Source organism: Canis lupus, chromosome 9, assembly GCF_003254725.2.
Source record: "Canis lupus dingo isolate Sandy chromosome 9, ASM325472v2, whole genome shotgun sequence".
Lineage (NCBI taxonomy): Eukaryota > Metazoa > Chordata > Mammalia > Carnivora > Canidae > Canis > Canis lupus.
In genome coordinates, this window is record NC_064251.1 from 14,776,108 (window position 1) to 14,795,975 (window position 19,868).

Consider the following 19,868-nt stretch of genomic DNA (forward strand, 5'->3'; position numbering starts at 1 on the left):
TAGGACAGGCTCCTGGTACAGCCCCGGCAGTGCCACCATTGTGGTAAATGTTTCCCACCATAATCTGACAGTCCACATTGCTTCTTCGGAAATTCCAGCCTACTGAGGGCCATCATACTGAGCAGTGATCCTTTCCTGGCCTGCTCTAGGGGAAGTACTGGGTCATCTTGTTCCAAGGGCCTTTCTTCTAGGAATTCTTTAGGAGCTACTTTGCCCACCAAACAGCTGGATGAGGAAGCATAGAGCTCACACTGGGGATTGTCCCTTTGGCTCAGGTTTATTAAGTACTTTTTAAATACTTTGATAAATACTTTAGTACCATTAAGTCTCAGAGTGTCTGTAGATGCAACAGGGTCAGAGGTTATAGGAAACTCCTTCTTTTGAGACCATAGAATGTTTCAGAATAAAATTGTGAAAAATGGTCAGTAAGCAGAATAAATATCAAGGGACAAAAAGAGGAAGAGAAAAATGCATTCCAAGTCAAGGGAATAAAGGCGTGGGAATGTTCCCTCCGTGACTTCAGGTCCTGTAATTAGCTACACTGTTGGGTCCTGTGAGGGTGGCAGTGAGAATGGCTTCCCCTCCCCCATCTCTTTTGATTTTTGAGCATTAACTCAGTGTTCTCTTTTACAAGGTCTTGAATTGCCCCTAGTGATATATCAAATCCCATTTGCCTATTGGGTGACCACCAGTGGTATCTCCTTCAAATTGAAATGGTGCAGGAAACCTTTTTTTAAAAAGATTTTATTTATTTTATTTTTGAGAGAGAGGGAGAGAGCATGAGGGGAGTGGCAGAGGCAGAGTGAGAGAGAAAATCTCAAGCAGACTCCCTGCTGAGCTTGGAGCCTGACCTGGGGCTCCATCTCCATACCGAGATCATGACCTGAGCTGAAATCAAGAGTCCGACACTCAACTAACTGAGCCACCCATGCACCCCTCTAGGAAACCTTTCTAATTAATCGGGTTCTACCAGTTAACCTCCTTTTCTCTGAGTCCCCACAGAACTTGATTTTTAGTTTGAAAACTTTTTTTGTAAGTAATAACAGACCAGAGGTAATAGAGAAATAATAGCAATAAACAAGAAGGCTTATATAGTGGTTAAGTGCCTGGATTGTGGATTCCAGAGCCAGATCAGAACCAGGTTTGAATCCTAGCACTATCACAGTGAGAGTAAGTGAATCTCTCTGCCTTGATTTCTAAAATAGAGGTAAAAATTAGTATTTACCTCATATGCATTGTGAGGGATCAAGAGGTTACACATGTGTAAATGCTTAAAGTGTTACCTGTTCACTTGCCTACTATATAGGAAATCTTTATCCCTAGATATCTCTATTCCCCCCTAATACCTTGAGGATATTTTATCATAGCAATTAACTCATTGCTTATATTATTTATCATTCTCTCTACACTTAAAGATCGTTCACTTATTCAAACACATTTATCAAGTAGGTTATGACAGTGATTAAGAACAACACAATATACCCCAAATAATTGAACACAGGTATTTAAACAAACATATGTACACACACATTCATGGCAGCACTACTCACAATAAGAGATGAAAACAACCTAAATGTTTATCAACAGATAAATAGGTAAGCAAATTGTAGCATATCCATACAATGATATATTATTCAGCCATAAAAAGAAATGAAATACTGTTCCACACTACAACATGCATAAACCTTGAAAACATTATGCTAAATGAACAAATCCAGACACAAAAGTCACATGTTATATGATTCCATTTATATGAAATACTCAGAATAGGTAAACTTGTAGAGACAGAATGCAGATTGGTGGGTACCAGGGAATAGGAGAAGGGGTGAATGAGAAGCAACTGCCTAACAGGTATGGAATTTTCTTTTGGGATGATGAAAATGTTTTAGAACCAGGTAGAGGTGGTGGCTGTACAACACTGTGAATGTACTAAATGCCAATGAATTGATTGCTTTAAGATGGTTTTACATTATATATATCTCACCTAAATAGAAAAAAATAAAAAGAGAAAGAGTTCTTGCCTTCATAGAACTTGTATTTTAGTGAAGGAGCCAGATCAGACAGTAAACAATTCACATATAAACAAGCAATTACATAATTGTAATAATCACTTGGTGGGAAATAAAGTAAGAGTAGGGGGTGGAAAAGCTAAGAAAGAGCTGGAAGTAGAGAAGCTCTGAGGTTGGAAGGGGCTTAGCAGTTTGAGAAATTGCCAGGAGGACCTCTGGACTGACTCTTAGAGAACCAAACGCAGTGATTTTAAAATGAGCCCAAGGAGAGAAGCAGGAGCCAGTTCCTGCAAAAACTTACATGTCATGAAAAGGGAGTATGACATTCAATCTAAGAACAATGGGAAGCTGGAGAGGGATTTAAGCAAGGGATAAAGAGGACCTGAGTTACATTTAACTGTTTTATCTTTCCTTAAAATGTACGTATTAGCGTGTCTATTTTCTAGAGTAAAGGTTTTCTATAAGGTAGGTTGTATCAGAATTACCTGGGAGGCTTATTCTGTTATTTTTAAAACATTTTAATTGTAGTATAATTAACATATGGTGTTATATTAGTTTCAGGTGTACAATACTAGGAGGCTTATTCTTAAAATATAACATTGGAACCCATTTTAGTGTGTGTGTGTGCGCGCGCGCGTTGTATAGGGGTGGCTGGCAGGGATATTTTGGAATAGCTCCCCAGGGGATTTGCCCCGACTGCTTCCTCTAGAACTAGAGTTGCTCTAGGAACTTGAACGTCTTGAAATGGGATCCCTGGGTGGCGCAGCGGTTTGGCGCCTGCCTTTGGACCAGGGCGCGATCCTGGAGACCCGGGATCGAATCCCACGTCGGGGTCCCGGTGCATGGAGCCTGCTTCTCCCTCTGCCTGTGTCTCTGCCCTCTCTCTCTCTCTCTCTGTGACTATCATAAATTAAAAAAAAAAAAAGACTTGCTCTCTGAACGTCTTGAAATGGTCATTAATTGCATTATCATTAATTCTTTACCTACTTTACAGGGGTGGGAAGGGGCCCTGGCTTAGTGACTGTAATAATTCCAGTGGCCTGTTCTCAGACTGGCAGGCAACCCACTTTTAGGCAGAAAGAGAGAGTGATCTCTGAGAAGACAAGATCAAGGAGCAGCAAAGCAGCAGCAGAGCAGAGTTCATCTCTGGAGGAAAGATACCGGGAAGTACAGGTGAGCAGACCTGATTTCTAAAAGGATTGGAGGACTGTACTATAAACAGGATCTGGGGTGCTGCAGTGCAAGACTTGGTTAGAGATGAAAGCAACGAGAAATTACATAGTGAAAATCTATCTTGGCTACTCAAAATTGTTGTCTTGAGAAGCAACAGCATTGCTTTGGAGCTTGTTAGAAATGCAGAAGCAGTTGCACTACTAGATATTTATCCAAAGTACACACAAAAATGTGATTTGAAGGGGCACATGCACCCCAATGTTTATAGCAACAGAGTCCACAATTACCAAAATATGGAAAGAGCCAGATGTCCATCGAGGGATGAATGGATAAAGAAGATTTTATCTGTATATCTGTGTATCTCAAATAGAATATTACTCAACCATCAAGAATGAACTCTTGCCATTTGCAATGATGTGGATGGAACTAGAGTGTATTATGCTGAGCGAAGTAAGAGAAAGACAAAAATCGTATTTCATTCATGTGGAATTTAAGGAACAAAACAGATGAACACAGGAGGAGAGAAGGAAAAATAAGATGAAAATAGGCAAACCATAAGAGATTCTTGGCTCTAGAGAACAGAGTTGCTGGAGGGGAGGTGCTTGGACGGGGTGACTGGGTGATGGGCATTAAGGAGGGCACTTGATGTAATGAGCACTGGATGTTATGTGCAATTGATGAATCACTAAACTCTACCTTGAACCTAATAATACACTATATGTTAACTAACTTTAATTTAAATAAATAAATAAAAGAAATGCAGAAGCTTGAGCCTTACCCCAAACCCCAGGCATACTGAATCATAATCTGCATTTTAAACCAAAGCCCCAGATGTTTCTTTCTTTTTTTTTTTTTTTTAAGATTTTATTTATTCATGAGAGAGAGAAAGAGACAGAGACACAGGCAGAGGGAGAAGCAGGCTCCATGCAGGGAGCCCGAATGGGACTCGATCCCAGAACTCCAGGATCATGCCCTGGGCTGAAGGCAGCGCTAAACCACTGAGCCACCCGGGCTGCCCAAAAGCCCCAGATGTTTCTTGTGCTTATTAAAGTTTAAGAAGCACTGGCCTGTATCAGGGGGAGGAAACCCCAGATGACCAGCATGTAGGCTAACACAGCTGAAGGGCTTTATTTTGAATACCTTATGACACAGGATAGTGGTTTCTGAAAAGGTATTGAATTTTTTTTCCAATTAAGTACTATAAATCCTGGAGAAAGACCTTATTTAACTGCAGGGAGTTTTCTCACAAGGCAAAATTCCTCCCCCTAGAAACATTTCCTGTGGAGTAAAGTACTAGGCTTCTTTAAAGTGAGGCAGAGCCACGTTAAAAATATGCGATAAGAGCTCGGCGCAGGGCCAAGTCAGCCCGTCACACAGCTGGACTGGGTCTGGGGCAGCTGACGTCCCTTGGCAGCTCTGAGCCAGCAGGATGGGCTATTAAAGTGAAGCTGGTGGCTCTTCTGCCTCAGGAAACAGCTCTAAGCTGAATTTTTACTGCCTAAAACATAGAAAAGCGACTTAAGTCAACTATTTTCAGGGAGTGTAACTGGGAACCTCGGGGGGCGGGCTCCACGGGGCAGAGATCAGCAACTCCCCACGCATTCTCTGTTGAAGCCCTTAGGTGACCTTCAACCTCTGACCCCGCGCCTTGCACAGCGCTTCCTGCGCAGCTTTCCGCCTCCGCCCCTCCGGTCAAGGGCGGGCCTGAGGCGTGGGGGCGTGGCTGGGGGGGGCGGCTGGCGGTTAGGGGCGGTGCTTGCTGGGGGCGGGTCTCGCGAGGGGCGGGATTTGAGCGGCACCGTGGCATTGGACTGCAGGTTCTAGGCGGGGCCTAGCGCCGGGCTTGTTTGGGCGGGGCTGGGAGTTAGTTGCCGCCTCCGGGTAACTGGACTCCGGCGGCCAAACCTCCGGAGGCCGCGAGCGTCAGGCGGGCGTGCAGCAGATCCCGGATCCGGAATTGCCCGGGCAGGACCGGAATCAGGATCGGCCCTGCCCCAAACCGGGTCTGCGAGGAGGAACTTGAGAACTTGGATTGGGAAATCCCGGAACCCGGATCAACAAGCCCCAGAACCCGGAATTTAGATCGGGAAGTCCCGGAGCACGGATCGCGGAGCGGACTCGACACGGAGCCCGGAGCCCGGATCGCGACACCGCCGGACGGGACGGAGCGATGTCGGGCCGTGGCGCGGGCGGGTTCCCGCTGCCTCCGCTGAGTCCTGGTGGCGGCGCCGTTGCCGCGGCCCTGGGAGCGCCGCCTCCGCCCGCGGGACCCGGCATGCTGCCGGGACCGGCGCTCAGGGGGCCAGGGCCGGCTGGCGGCGTGGGGGGCCCCGGGGCCGCCGCCTTCCGCCCCATGGGCCCCGCGGGCCCCGCGGCGCAGTACCAGGTGAGCAGCGCGGCCGGGCGGGCGGGTGGCGCCGCGAGGTCGCCCGGGGCGATGGGGCGATGGGGCGATGGGGGCTGGAGTGGGGGCCGCGGGGCAGCCTCCGGGCGGGGCACGGGGGCCCGGCGTGCGGAGTGCGCGGGACGGGGTGCAGGGCAAGGCCGGGCGGCGGGGCAGCTCGGGGAGAGGGTCAGAGCGAGCCTGGGCTGGAGGGTTGGGGGCGGTTGGGAGGGTCTGGAGGTTTTCTTGGAACGGGGATTCTGAGTGAGAGGTGGAGGAACCGGAGCCCGGGAGCTGTGGGCGAGCGGACCGAGAAGTCTAGTGTAGGTCCTAGGGAAGGGGGCTCGGGGAAGTGCTGGGAAAGTTTTGCAAAAGGGCCCTCACGGAGAAACCAGGGTTACCCTGCCTTGGCCTTGGTCCCACTCCAAGTCTGCGCTGGGCTTTTTTTTTTTTTTTTTCTTCTAGTTGGGAACTGGCAGAGTTCTAGCGTGTCTGAGATGGCTCCCAGCTGCTGATGGGGAGGAAGAAGGGCCTGGCTCCCCGCGGCCCGGGAGGTGGAGAACGGAGCAAGGGGACCCCAGCCTGTGCCGGGCAGGGTCTGCTCCAGGTCAGGCCCAGGAGCCCTCCCGTGGGGTGGCTCCGGGTTCGACCAGAGCTGGTGGTGGCCAGGCCTGAGGCAGGCGGAAAGCCCAGCCCGTTCTGGGCCGACTCTCCTTTTGGCTTTCTGCCTGGTGTCCTAGTGTCCAGGAGTTGGTTAGTGTGCAGGAGCAGAGAGGCTCCACTGAGCCCTGCTGGTCTGGGGCTGGAGGAGCCTGTCTGTGAGAGTTGCTTCAAAGAGTTCTGTCCTGACCCCTTTGGAGTTTGGCTTCCAAGAGAGCGCGTCTCAGGTTGCAGCTTCAAAGGCCGAGGAGAGGTAGAGACTCCATCCTTAGGGCCTGACCCTGCTGGTGGGGCTCATCAGTACCCCCCTCTCCAGTCCATTGTTTCTGGTTGCCCCAGAATGCTTGGGAATTGTGCCCATCCTTTTTTGCACTCTCTCTGCACTCTTATTTAGCCTTTAGGTTCTAGCAATGTCATATCCCAACCAACCCGTGTGCCCCAGCGTTTGGCACTGGCTTCTTTGCTAATCTCCCAAGGAAGCTGGGGTTGACTCTCTGGTCTCCAGGTAGAGGCTCCACAAATGGATCCTCATAGGATAGGATATGCTTATCTCCCTCGCCGCCCCCCTCAGAGCCCTGGGCCCTTACTTTCTAAAGAGACGCCTAACTGGGGACCCTGATTTTTCCCACTTACTCTTCATCCCCCCTCCTCTCTGTAAAGAAAACAAAATATCTGGGTACTGACAGAGATAATGCCAGTGACTCCCATCTTTCCCATCTTGCTTTCCCACTTGGGGATTCATGGGTCCAAGCTGATGCTGAGGGGTCTCGACATGAGTCATTACAGCCCCTGGGCCGGCTAGCTGAGCACAGGCCTTGGAGTCTCTCTGGGCCTTTGGTCTGAGAAGAGATAGGAGCCTCTCCAGTTGCCTTTGTTCAAAAGCTGTGAGCAGTGTGGCCTGGGGAAAGCCCCTGGAGAATGGGTTCCACAGCCCTATGTAGGGAGTGGCCTTGGGCCAGTGGCAAGGTCCAGCTGACTGGCTGGGGAGCCCCAGGCTGCTAGGGTTGGGGACCAAAGGGTAGGCACTGAGCTTCTGCTTCTGCAAGCTTCCTGTCCCACCAGCTTTTCATAACCTCTTCCTCCTCCTCCAGGAAGGGACAGTAGAGGATCCAAGGGGAGAGGGAAGACCCAGTTCACCCTGGCTAAGTTCGAGTAAGATTCTGCTTGGCCTCTTTCCAAGTCCAGTTGTGTGACTTCCAGGAGATGGGACTTCAGAGGAGCAAAGGGAGTCCTGTCTGTTAGGGTACATGAAGTGAGCTAGAAGAGCAAGGCTTTCCAGGCCAAGTGGGGTAAGTTAGGGAACCTATGGAAAGAGGGGAAGTGATGACCCACCTCCCTCCACACAGTGGATCTAGCTGTGGATCATACTCGACAGAAGAGCTTAAGGAAAACAAGAAATGGGGCAGTTTGGGTGGCTCAGTGGTTTAGTGCCGCCTTCAGCCCAGTGCCTGATCCTGGGGACCCAAGATCAAGTCCCATGTCGGGCTCCCGGCAAGGAGCCTGCTTCTCCCTCTGCCTGTGTCTCTGCCTCTCATGAATAAATAAATAAAATCTTAAAAAAAAAAAAAAAAAAAAAGAAAGACAAAACAAAACCCAAAGAAACCCAGATTGTTGGGTTCACTCCAGAGTTCAAAATATTTTCTGCTTATGGAGGGGTATGTTCCCTTCTCTTAGGCCTGGGCCACCAGGGGCGCCAGGGCCACAGGCTTTGAGGCAGGGTGCTGCGTGCTCTCTGGAGGTGCAGCATTAGGCCCAGCCACGTGCCCTGCTGTCCTGGGCAGTGGAGGTAGAGTCACACTTAGGACATGGGCTGCTGCCGGGCAAGGGAGAGGACATTGTCACACACTTCCTAGCTTGAGCTTTACTGCAGGCAGGGACTTACAGAGCCTTGAGTGGCCTGACTGGGATTTGTTTTGGGGTGTTTTGTTTTTTCCTTTTTTTAATCTTGAAGAGGAGTTAACTGGTGCTCCAAAGAGCAGGTGTGGAGCTTGGCAAGACCAAGCTACGACTTCATGAGCTGTAAGTACCCCCCCACCCCCGGGCCCCTTTTCTCTCTTGGGAGAAGCCTGGGGCCCTGGCAAGCCTAGGGGGGGCTGTGTGCCTGGGAAGTCTAGAGCAGATGTCTGGGAGGAGCCTTTTCCACCCCCTGCCGCCTTGACTTGGGGCTTCCTGCTGCCGGAGCACCTGCCTGGGAGGGACGGGTAGTGCCGGGAGGTTTTGTGTACACCCCAGTGCATGGCTTCCCAGGGACCACAGGGCCCTGGCTTCCTCTCTGCAGACCCCACTGCTTCTGTTGCTCCTCCTCTGGCTTGGGGTGGGGAAAATGTGTCTAGGATGTCTGGAGCCTGGGCTTACAACTGTGGCCACACTAGAGGTTTTTTCTGTAATCTCTGGCCATGGCTCATTAAGGCTGAGAAACAGGCTTTCACCTTTGAACAGCTCAGATGAATCTTTTCGTGATGAGGAGAAGTTGTGGCAGGACTCCCGAGCCCCCCCCCCCCCCATGTTTAACTCCTCCTCCCACCTGCTCTTCTTTGCCCTTCCCTCCATCTCTGGTTATTTTTCTCCATCTCTGCCTCTGGTCAAGAGTCTGACCCTCTGTGCCGAGAACATGAGTTCAGTGCTAGATGAGAAAGTGGGGGAAGAATCTCATCTCCATGATACTGGGTGGGAGGGTGTGTGATACAGGGGGGGTCCTCTGATTTGGTGCAATTCCACACCCAGCCTGGCTTGGTTGGGTAGTTGTGCCGGTTGCATAATCTGGGCCCTGGGGCCAGCCCTGTGAAACTGCCAGGGACAGTGTGTGCAAGGCAGAGCTGCCAAACAGGCCTTGCCGGCAGCAGCTGTGGAGAGGGGGGCTGAGGGCCGGGGTTACTCCCAGAAATGTTGGGGAGCTGGGTTTGGATGGGAAATCCTTCTGCGGGCTTCTACAGAAGCCGTTTTTGTCACCCAGATTCCTGGTGGCCCAATGAGTGATCTCTTATCCCAGGATAATCTCTCCATTCTCCAGTTTGAGGTTGTGGGGCTGGGTTAAAGCCCAGCAGCCTCAGCTGCCAGGTGGTGCGTAGACCACAGGGTCCAGGGGCCAGCTGCTCTCCCACAGGCCACCCCGGAGCCCCAGCTCTCCTCTTGGGGTCTTCCGTGTTGGGGTAGGGAGCAGGGCAGCCCAGAGCTAGAGAGAAGGGTCCGGTTCTGGGCTCTAAGTAGGGGCCATATGGTGACCAGATGGTCTCTGTGCTCCGCCTGAGGCCACCCCCTCCAGCTGGGACGTGCTCCAAGCCTTCCTGCTGGAGCTTGCTCACCTGGGGTAGGCTTGCCAGCCCTGTGGACGGCTGTCCTCCCCGTGGTCACACCACTGCGCTGGTGCCAGGGGATGGAGGCTGGGGTTGTGCCTGTTCATGTCACACCACAGCCTCCACCTGGCTGGGACACTGCCCCACGCCATGCTTTTCTCTCAAACTGGGAAGGAAAAGGCCTGCGGTGCCGTCTGAGGGCGTGGGGACTGGCTGTAGAGCCTCACTGCCACTGCCGGCTGGTCCCGGGAGCAGGGTACGGCCCCAGGGGGCTGGAGGGTGGTGACAGGCCCTTCCCTCTCGGCAGGACTCTCCTCCCACCCCTGGGTGCGGGCAGGCCTCATTGGCTGCCAGCGATGCCCGGGTGGGGGGGCGGGGGCAGGGCAGGTGTGGTTTACATTTCTGCCCTCCAGCACCTGCTCTCCTTTGTTCCCAGCCCTCCCACTTGAGCTCCACAGTGTGCTGCTGTGGGCCAGCCCCGGGCCCAAGAGAAGGATGGAGAGAATGGGCTGTGGGCCCCGGGGTGCCCTGCCGCTGACCTATGCGCCCCCTTTGGTTTGCTTCCCCCAGCGGCCTGGTATGTCACCGGGGAGCCGGATGCCCATGGCTGGCTTGCAGGTGGGACCCCCCGCCGGCTCCCCATTTGGCACAGCTGCTCCACTTCGACCTGGCATGCCACCCACCATGATGGACCCATTCCGAAAACGCCTGCTGGTGCCCCAGGCCCAGCCCCCAATGCCCGCCCAGCGCCGGGGGTAAGACCATCCTGTTTCTCCTCTCTCTACCCAGCTCAGCTCTAGTGGTAGCAGAGCAGTTCCTTCTGCCCTAAGAGCTCTGATAACTGAGGAAGACTCCTGGCTCTTCCTGGGGAGGAACCCAGGGGCTGGAAGGGTGGGTGGGGGGAGGTGTGTTTGGACCAATGAGGTCTTAAACGAGTTTTTGTCCTCCCTAGGCTAAAGAGGAGGAAGATGGCAGATAAGGTTCTACCTCAGCGAGTGAGTATGTTGGGCGGGGGCCGACGAGGCCTGCCCAGTGGCTGGCAGACTGTGGGTGCTATCAAGCTCCCCCAATCCTGGGATGGGCGAGCAGGGAGCCAGAGCTGCTGCTTAAACAAGCCAAATTCCTTCCTTCCTCCAGATTCGGGAGCTTGTCCCAGAGTCTCAGGCGTACATGGATCTCTTGGCTTTTGAGCGGAAGCTGGACCAGACCATTGCCCGAAAGCGGATGGAGATCCAAGAGGCCATCAAAAAGCCTCTGACGGTGCGTGTGCAGCCCTGGCCAGTCCTTGGCCCTCAGACTTCTCTGCCTCTCCTTGGCCTTGATTGCCAGAGGCCAAGCATGGGGCTGTGATTTCTTGCACTGCCGGATGCAGCCCATTAGTGAAGCATGAACTCAATTTCATGTGGTGGGACCAGCATGTTTTTAACAAAATACAAAATAGAAGTTCTAGGGCAGCTTGGGTGGCTCAGCAGTTTAGCACCGCCTTTAGCCCCAGGGCGTGATCATGGAGACCCGGGATCGAGTCCTGCATCCGGCTCCCTGCATGGAGCCTGCTTCTTCCTCTGCCTGTGTCTCTGCCTCGCTCTCTCTCTCTTTCTCTCTCTCTCTCCCGTGAACAAATAAATAAAATCTTAAAAAAGTAGAAGTTCTAATACTTCACAGTAGTATAGTACTTACCATAGTGGTGAAAATGTCATTTTTTTTTTTAAGATTTTATTTATTTATTCACGAGAGACAGAAAGAGAGGCAGAGACATAGGCAGAGGGATAAGCAGGCTCCATGCAGGAAGTCTGACGTGGGACTCAATCCCAGAACTCGGGGATCATGCTCTGAGCCAAAGGCAGATGCTCAACCGCTGAGCCACCCAAGCGTCTCAGAAAATATCATTTCATAACATTTTGTTTCAGATATTTGTGTATGTATGTGGATCCTTGATCATGATTGAAAGCGTGATTCTTATGGATTGTGGTCAGAAGTTTGCAGGGCAAGACTAGAGGGTAGATAAGGGTAATTCCAGTCTCCTCCCACACCTCCCCACTCCTTTTAAAAAATAATACTCTAAAACAGTCCCCTGAGTAATGAAAGCTTTCCAGAGACAAGGTTACTTTGGGGCCTGATGACTGAGTTGTGTTTAAAGTGTGAGCTGGAAGCTTCTGATTTGCCCGATAAAACCCTGTATGTCCCTGTCACCCCACCGATCCCACTGTGCTGGAATTCGGAAGTCCCATCTGCCTCCCCCAGGACTGTGAGTTCCTTAAAGTCTGGGCCTGGGATTTCTGACTCCTGGTTTCCAGTGCCTAGCAAGATGCCTGGCCCCTCATCCACAGGCAGTATCCATGCTGAATGAGTCCAGACAGAAACATCGGGTAGCACTGTGTCCCAGCATGTTGGCCCACTGCTAGCTGGCTGTCTTTCTCGCTCTAGCAAAAACGAAAGCTGCGCATCTATATTTCCAATACGTTCAGCCCCAGCAAGGCAGAAGGCGATACTGCGGGCACCGCGGGGCCCCCTGGGGGAACCCCTGCAGGGGACAAGGTGGCTTCCTGGGAACTCCGAGTGGAGGGAAAACTGCTGGATGATGTGAGTTGGGAAATGTGGCGTCTGGAGGAGAGGTGGCCTGTGGGGGCTTAAGACTGGGGCCAGACACTTGGGCACTTTGGAGAGGTCCTGCCTGAGGGAGAGGGCTCTGCTGCAGGGGTCAGCTCTGGGCCGTCAGAGGTTGGAGGCTGACGTGCACGGCTGTGACAGTAGTTACCCTGCCGGCAGTGAGGTGTCTGGAGGGAGGGGTACCCGTCTCTCAGTCCCTGTGGGCTGCTGTGCGCAGAGCCCTTCCAGGCCTCCAGGCCCTCACTCTGCCTCGTCTCATCACTTTCTCCAGGGTCCAAGTCTTCAGTACCCCTGAGTGTCAGGGGTGAAGTGGTACTCTTTGCGGGGGGCTTAGCTTAGCTTAGGTTTGAGAGCCTAGCAGCCCCAGCTCATGCCCGTTACCGTTCCCCAGCCTAGCAAACAGAAGAGGAAGTTTTCTTCATTCTTTAAGAGTCTCGTCATTGAGCTGGACAAAGAGTTATATGGGCCTGACAACCACCTGGTGGAGGTGAGAGTGGCCCTGGGGCATGGGGAGCATGGGTGGGCCTTGGTCTCTTGGAGGGCCAAGCGTGGATGCTCATGCCCACTCCCTTAGTGATGAGGTCTGCTCCCCTCCTCCCTGCCAGTGGCACCGGATGCCCACCACCCAGGAGACTGATGGCTTCCAGGTCAAACGGCCTGGAGACCTCAACGTCAAGTGCACCCTCCTGCTCATGCTAGATCATCAGGTGACAAATGTCTGGGGCCACAGGGAGTCCTCTGGGGGAGGGCGGCAGGTTCCTATTGTGAATCCTTCCACTTTGGTTTCTCATAAGAACTCAGCCCCACCCCTGACTCTCCTCTGTTCATTTCCAGCCTCCCCAGTACAAGTTGGACCCCCGACTGGCAAGGCTGCTGGGGGTGCACACACAGACAAGGGCGGCCATCATGCAGGCTCTTTGGCTTTATATCAAACACAACCAACTGCAGGATGGGCACGAGCGCGAGTACATCAATTGCAACCGTTACTTCCGCCAGGTGAGCTGGCCGCCATCCTCCTTGCGATTCTCAAGGCCCCTGCTTTGCCCACTGCACCAAAGCCCCACGAGGCTGGTTTTTGGCCACATTCTCCACACTTCCTGTGCCCTCAGAGGCATCACCAAACCTCTGTACTCTCTAGATCTTCAGTTGTGGCCGACTTCGTTTCTCTGAGATTCCCATGAAGCTGGCTGGGTTGCTGCAGCATCCAGACCCCATTGTCATCAACCATGTCATTAGGTAAATAGAAATGGGGATGGGGGGATCCCTGGGTGGCGCAGCGGTTTGGCGCCTGCCTTTGACCCAGGGCGTGATCCTGGAGACCCGGGATCGAATCTCACATCGGGCTCCCGATGCATGGAGCCTGCCTCTCTCTCTTTCTCTCTGTGACTATCATAAATAAATAAAAAAAAATTAAAAAAAAAAAAAAGAAATGGGGATGGGAAGACTCTTTTAAGAGCCATTTACTTTTGGCTTGATCTAAAAGCCAAAGAGAAGCAGCAAGTTTGGCTTCTTGCTCCTTAAGCGTATGCAGGTTTGGCCCAGGCGGGTGGGATGGATATAGCCGTGTGCTTACCCTTCCCGCTGGTGTCCTGCCTGCAGCGTAGACCCTAACGACCAGAAGAAGACAGCATGTTACGACATTGATGTGGAGGTAGACGACCCACTCAAGGCCCAGATGAGCAATTTTCTGGCCTCTACCACCAATCAGCAGGAGATTGCCTCCCTCGATGTCAAGGTGGGCCCTCTGCCTCTCCAGCCTTCTATGGGACCCAAGATGGGAGTGGACAGGCTCTGCTGGGCATTTCTGTACACATAGCACCTTGGGATAGGATCTCTGAGTCCTTAGGGGTGAGGCCTGGAAACAGGACTCCTTGAGAGTGGGGGCCAGTCTGACATGTGTACTCCTTTCTCCAGATCCATGAGACCATTGAGTCCATCAACCAGCTGAAGACCCAGAGGGATTTCATGCTCAGCTTTAGCACGGACCCTCAGGACTTCATCCAGGAATGGCTCCGTTCTCAGCGCCGAGACCTCAAGGTGCGCTCCTCTTCCTGAGGTGGATTCCATGCAGCCCTAGGGGAGGTTTACCCGCCTCACTACTACCGCTTCCAGGGGCAGACTTGCACAGGGGTGGAAACTGCATATAGACAACTCTCTTTCTGGCTCTCTGCAGATCATCACTGATGTGATTGGGAATCCTGAGGAGGAGAGACGAGCTGCTTTCTACCACCAGCCCTGGGCCCAGGAAGCAGTTGGGAGGCACATCTTTGCCAAGGTGAGGCTCTGCCCTGTGCACCCTCTTGAGCTTGTGAGCAGCAGCGGCCTGAACCACTTGTCTCTCCTCTCCAGGTGCAGCAGCGAAGGCAAGAACTGGAACAGGTGCTGGGAATCCGCTTGACCTAACCGCTCAGGGAACCCCTCCTCTGCCTGGAAGGGGACCACTCTCTGGGGCCACAGACACATAGGCTAAGGATGGGGTGAGGGCTGTGTCCTGTTACCCTGTGCTCCCCAGCTATAGTTTCATAAATGTAGTGATAGGATTCTTTGTTGCTTGGTCCCCAAAGCCTTATACTTACTTCATACTTTGGCTTTAAATGGGTTCACAAGAGATGCCTCCTCTGCTCCCTGCAGGCAGGCAGGCCCAAGTAGGTCTGCTGGAGGCTGTACTTTGACATTGTCATGGAGACATTTCAGAACCAGGCCTGCTGGCTTTGCTTGTTTACAGACCCCCTTGGGGCCAGTGTGCGAGCTGGCTCTGGGGAGCTGGGTGAGGAAGAGGAGCACAGCTCACACTCTTCCTGGCCTTTCTAAACCAAAGTTCTTCGCCATTCCTACCAGCCCAGCCTTGCTGCTGGTTTTTTCCTTTCCTTTGGGTATTTGCACTATGTGGGAAGCAGGTTTTTCTATGCGGGAGCCACTTTTTTGTACAGGGGTAAGTTGGGGTTTTCAGGGAATCCTGTTTGGTGCCTCCTTCCGTATTTTTTTTCCTCAATCTATGCAAGCGGCTCTGGCCGCCATCATCTCCTCGGATGCCAGAGGGCTGTCACCCTAGCTCTTGAGCCCAAGGTGGTGGAGCCTCCTCGGAGGGGACTCCAGTTCTCTGGCACGGCCTGAGGTACACGGGTGTGTGCTCCACACGGTGGAGGGCAGGGGGTGTGAGGGGGGAGGTGGGGAGGACTATTGTTGCCCTTTGGAGCTTGGTAGGAGGGTGGACCCCAGGGCTTGGCAAGTGCCACTTCTGGCAGGTTGGAAATTTCCAAATAAATCCTTGTTTATTGGTGGTACCTGGACCTGGTCATTGAATAGTATGGCCACTCATTAACAGACTGAAGTCCTTAAGGCTTGTCCTGCAGAGCTTTATTTGAGGGATCCACACAAAAGACAAGCACCTTACTTCCATAGCTTCTTGATAGACATATTTTTCTCACTATCCTTCTGCATGACCTGGAGAGAGAAAGCATGAAGTTACCAACAGAATGAACACACCCTCTGTCCCCCCTGCTCGAGATGCCGTCAGCAAAGCAGAAAGGTGGAGGCCTCTACCTTGGCTACGGCCATCTCAAAGTCCTCCTGGGTGACATGGACTCGCCGCTCCCGCAGGGCATACATGCCGGCTTCGGTGCACACACCCTGAGCAGAGAAAGGAAGTCAGGCACTGTGGCTGTGCCCTTGACCCCACAGCTTTCCACCTCTGCCCCCTTTTCCTTGGGCTCCCTGATTACCTTCACTTCAGCCCCTGAGGCTCCAGGCATGAGCTCAGCAATTTTCCGCAGGTTGATCCCCCGGGTCAGGTTCATTTTCCGAGAATGAATCTTTAAAATGTCCAGCCGGGCCTAGAAAGGAGAGGAGAAGCCTGAGCCCTGTGGTCTACTCCCACAGCCAGAGCCATTCCCTGCTCTGCCCCTCACCAACCTCCTCATTGGGGGGTGGGAATTCAATTTTTCTGTCGATGCGCCCAGGGCGAAGCAGCGCTGAGTCCAGGATGTCAATCCTATTAGTAGCCATGATAACCTGAATGGAAAAGGCGGGTGGTGGCTCCGGCCAAACCCTGCCTCGGGCTGTACCTCACCCAGGATCTTCCCTTAGATGCCACATTACCTTGATATTCTTGGTGGCCTCAAAGCCATCCAACTGGTTGAGCAACTCCAGCATTGTCCGCTGTACCTCACTATCCCCTCCAGAACCCCCTTCCAGCCGTGAGGAGCCAATGGAATCAATTTCATCCATGAAGATGATCGATGGAGCGTGTTCTCGTGCCATGACAAATAGTTCCCTCACCATTCTTGCCCCTGTGCAGAGGCCAAGCTGGCGTTAAGAAGGCAATGAGCTCCCTACCCTCACCTCCACCCAGTCACTTCTTGGTTTTATTGTTTCTAGCCATAGTTACCTTCCCCAATGAATTTCTGTACCAACTCGGAACCAGAAACCCGAATAAAGGTACAGTCTGTATGATGAGCCACCGCCCGGGCCAACAGTGTCTTCCCAGTGCCGGGGGGTCCATACAGCAGCACCCCCTAGAGAGAAACAGCAGAACTCAGGGCAGAAGCCATCCCCACATTACACTCCGTGAACATTTACTGGGTGTTGACCCTGGGCTAGATCCCGTGCTAGATACCAGGGGTATAAATCATGAACGTCAAGGTCCTTTCTAGTGCTGCTTTCTGAACTACCTCAGTGCCCTGGCTGCATTCTCCAGCCCCTCTTCCATGGGGAGGGCCAGCATTAAGTGGGGGTCCAGACACCTCCCCTGAGCCCTGTACTCACTTTGGCAAGGGCAGGACGTGCCAGTAACAGCATGACCCTTCCATAGAAATCTTGCTTCTCACCTTGGGCTGTGCAATGCCCAGTGCTTCAAAGAGCTCAGGATGCTTGACAGGCAGCTCAATTACTTCTTTGATCTCCTTTATCTGCTTGTCTAATCCACCGATCATCTCATAGGTTGAATCTGGCACCTTCTCCACCATCATCAGTGATACCAGTGGGTCTACCTTGTTGGGTAAGATCTTGTGCAGAGTGTAGCTGTCATTTCTTAGAGCCACCCGGCAATTGGGTGTCACCTGGGTAAGAGAAGAGTTTTAGGAGGTAGTGTGCTAAGAGCTGAGCCCAACCTCCCACCTCACCTGCAGCACTCACATCATTGATGTCGATGTTCTTGTCCACATCTACGACAAACTTGCCTTCAGGATGCACCTACAGAAACGGGTTCGTGACCTTTCCTGACAACAACCAAACTACCCACCTCGCCCAGGAAGACCCAGGAGTCCTAAAATAATAGAAGAGTGTCTTGGCAATGCTACACACACAGGTGTGGGAATGCGTTGGGCTTTGGGCTGCTCCCTGGGGGTCAATCGTGCTTTTACCTTAACCAACACTTTTTTCTTATCCATGGCCCGGACTACTTCCCCCACATAAGAGCCCTGTTCCTGCAGCAGCTGTAGTTCTTCCCGCAATAGGCGAACTGGATGGGAAACAGACATAGGGGTCACCCACCTTCTTCAGTGTCCTTTCTCTCACGACTCCATTTGACAGGCATGAATTAAGCACCAATTTGAAGTTTTAGAAGACCACAAAAATAAAGTCAGAATTTAATTTCTAAAGGGGTTACAATGGGGAGAGGCATGCGGTCCCTGCCCGTAACTACGTAACGGTGTAAAGTGTAACCTTGGACTATACGAGAAACAATAAGCACCAAACATGAAGTCTCAAGTCTCAATTTAGGCAGATTCAGACAGACCTTGGACAGACTGGCCAAATGCAGCCTTCCCATCTTTCCCTTCTCACCTTTTGCATTAAGCTCATTCCTCTGTGCCTGCAGCCTCCGGAGATTTTGGCTCTTATCGTTTACAATCAACTACGGAGGACAAGAAACAGCAGAAAACAACAAGAGGTTATGGTCTTGGCCAAGATCCTCACAGGCTGGTACGAGCTAAGTGACAGAAGAGCACGGGGCCACCTGCACGTTCCAGACTGTCCGATATGATCTTAAAGACTATCCTTTCCTCCAGGAGTCCCTCTGGGGCCTAGAGCAGCCATGAAAAAAGACTAGTTGCCCTAATACTGGACCAGGAATAGCAAGCCCTGATAAAAGTCACAGCTGCCTCACATAGTCAACTCCTTGCAAGAAAATAACATGGTAGAGTGGGAACATCACTGAGTCCAAAGCCTAAGTTCTAAGCCCACCGCTGCCAACTAACAGGTAGCTAAAGCTAAGGGAAACCATTTAAAAGGTCACGATGTTAAAAAAAAAAAAAGTCATGATGTTACCAAACTGGAAGTAGATCTAGCGTCCCCTACCCTGCCTCTTCTCAGGACTATTGTGAAGAACAAAGGAAATCCCATGTAAAGGCACTTCAAAAATCATAGACCGAATATGAAAGCTGCAAATACGCCAGGAGTTCAGAAACCGTCCTTGTGACTTTCTTTCATCCAGTGTGTATATTTCCCTTATTGCTACGGTCCCTGCCCCCTCTTCAGGCTAGGGCACTGGGTGGCCCAACTCCTTTTATTCAGTCCCATGGGGTCCGCATTATCCCAACTGGGAGGTTCGGTCTCCCTTCTCGCTCTCACCCTGTCCCAGCCCGTGTGCTACGTCTCATCCCAGCCTCCGCGTTACCTTTTATAAGAAACCCTCAATTCAAACTTCTAAAAGGAATAGTACTTGGCAAAGAGTACCTCTTACGTCAAAATCTGACAGCCAACGATGTGTAATAAACCGTGTATACTGATTACCTTCAAAGGGTGGGAAGTGAGAGAAACAAGAAACTTAACTTCATATACTCCTATCCTTGACCAGTTACTTCTTCCACTGCGCCCCCAGCGGACTACGTGGGTTTATATAAACATACTCCAGTCCCTCATCCCCTCCTAGCTGCCTCTGTAGTCCATCCTCACCTGGAGTTCTTCGATCTTGGACAGATAATATTGGCGGAGTCCACTGCCTGCCTTCCCCTCTTCCAGCTCCATCTGAAGACACAGGGTAATTATTAGCCCCCCAACCCCCAAAATGCAAGGGAAAAAAGCCTGGACTTTGGAGGAATGGGATTTGGGTTGAATTCCTCAGTCATCTCTTTAGAACCCTCCACTTCCCCGCGACTAAACTCGAAGCAGAAGGAGAATGCCGCCTACCTCGTAAGACTTTCAGGAGGATCAAGGGACAACATGCACGAGAGCGCTTTGTACCGAGCCATCTTCCCCTCATTCGCTCCGCTTCCCCCGGGTCTTTCTCTCCCGGCCCTGCTCTGACCCGCCGCGGGCGGCGCTGACACAGCAGATCCGGTCCCGCGCAGGGCCCAGTCTGGATTGGTCCACCCACCCAACCCACCCGACCCCCTTGCCTCGGCCGTCTGCCCACCTCGGATCGCGCCTGCTTCGCATCGAGGCCCCGTCCCCACCCGGCCACCGCAGCCGCCGTACCTGCTCCGGCCCGTCAAGCGCCATCTTCTCTCACCCACGGCGGCCGCCGGCATCCGAGCCACCTTGGCGCGCAGGCGCAAAAATAGGGGCTTGGGGCCCGGCGACCCTGACAGAGAAGAATTCCGGGTCAATGGGCGGGGTGTGCGTCGCGACGACTACAAAAACAGAGGCCATGATGAGAAGGTGGCTACGCGAGGTCAGGAGCTTGGAAAGGGATGAGGAGGCCACGGAACTCCTAAATGTTGCTCTCTAGGAACTCAGTTTTAGATCAGGTAATCCGCTCACCTGGTCCCAACTTCCAACTTGCAATACTTAAGGACATAAAGAAAA

The 19,868-nt window shown here is 52.3% G+C and overlaps 2 protein-coding genes across 5 annotated transcripts in view; one reads left to right on the forward strand and one right to left on the reverse strand.

Annotated features, from left to right (window-relative positions):
- SMARCD2 (SWI/SNF related, matrix associated, actin dependent regulator of chromatin, subfamily d, member 2) overlaps positions 1–15,415 on the forward strand; it is a 36,460-nt gene extending 21,045 nt beyond the window's left edge. For 2 of the 4 annotated variants that reach the window (XM_025436568.3, XM_025436567.3), the window contains exons 2-13: positions 10,089–10,273; positions 10,471–10,513; positions 10,656–10,778; positions 11,943–12,098; positions 12,517–12,612; positions 12,731–12,832; positions 12,960–13,121; positions 13,264–13,361; positions 13,725–13,860; positions 14,040–14,162; positions 14,299–14,400; positions 14,475–15,415. In XM_025436568.3, the coding sequence (XP_025292353.1) occupies positions 10,098–10,273; positions 10,471–10,513; positions 10,656–10,778; positions 11,943–12,098; positions 12,517–12,612; positions 12,731–12,832; positions 12,960–13,121; positions 13,264–13,361; positions 13,725–13,860; positions 14,040–14,162; positions 14,299–14,400; positions 14,475–14,528 (1,371 nt within the window). In that variant the 5' untranslated portion in view covers positions 10,089–10,097 and the 3' untranslated portion in view covers positions 14,529–15,415. Of the gene's footprint in view, positions 1–5,049; positions 5,569–8,034; positions 8,245–10,088; positions 10,274–10,470; positions 10,514–10,655; positions 10,779–11,942; positions 12,099–12,516; positions 12,613–12,730; positions 12,833–12,959; positions 13,122–13,263; positions 13,362–13,724; positions 13,861–14,039; positions 14,163–14,298; positions 14,401–14,474 lie in introns of those variants that run through there. The other 2 variants (XM_025436565.3, XM_025436569.3) reach the window with 2 other exon arrangements.
- A 45-nt stretch (positions 15,416–15,460) lies between these two features.
- PSMC5 (proteasome 26S subunit, ATPase 5) lies at positions 15,461–19,652 on the reverse strand. The gene is made up of 12 exons (XM_025436571.3): positions 19,539–19,652; positions 19,017–19,088; positions 17,907–17,976; positions 17,486–17,583; positions 17,259–17,315; positions 16,952–17,182; positions 16,513–16,639; positions 16,224–16,414; positions 16,038–16,136; positions 15,848–15,958; positions 15,669–15,755; positions 15,461–15,569 (listed from the first exon to the last, which is right to left on the reverse strand). Exons 1-12 carry the CDS (start codon positions 19,560–19,562, stop codon positions 15,516–15,518), a joined length of 1,221 nt encoding a protein of 406 aa, XP_025292356.1. The 5' UTR covers positions 19,563–19,652; the 3' UTR covers positions 15,461–15,515.
- Between the last annotated feature and the right edge of the window lie 216 nt (positions 19,653–19,868).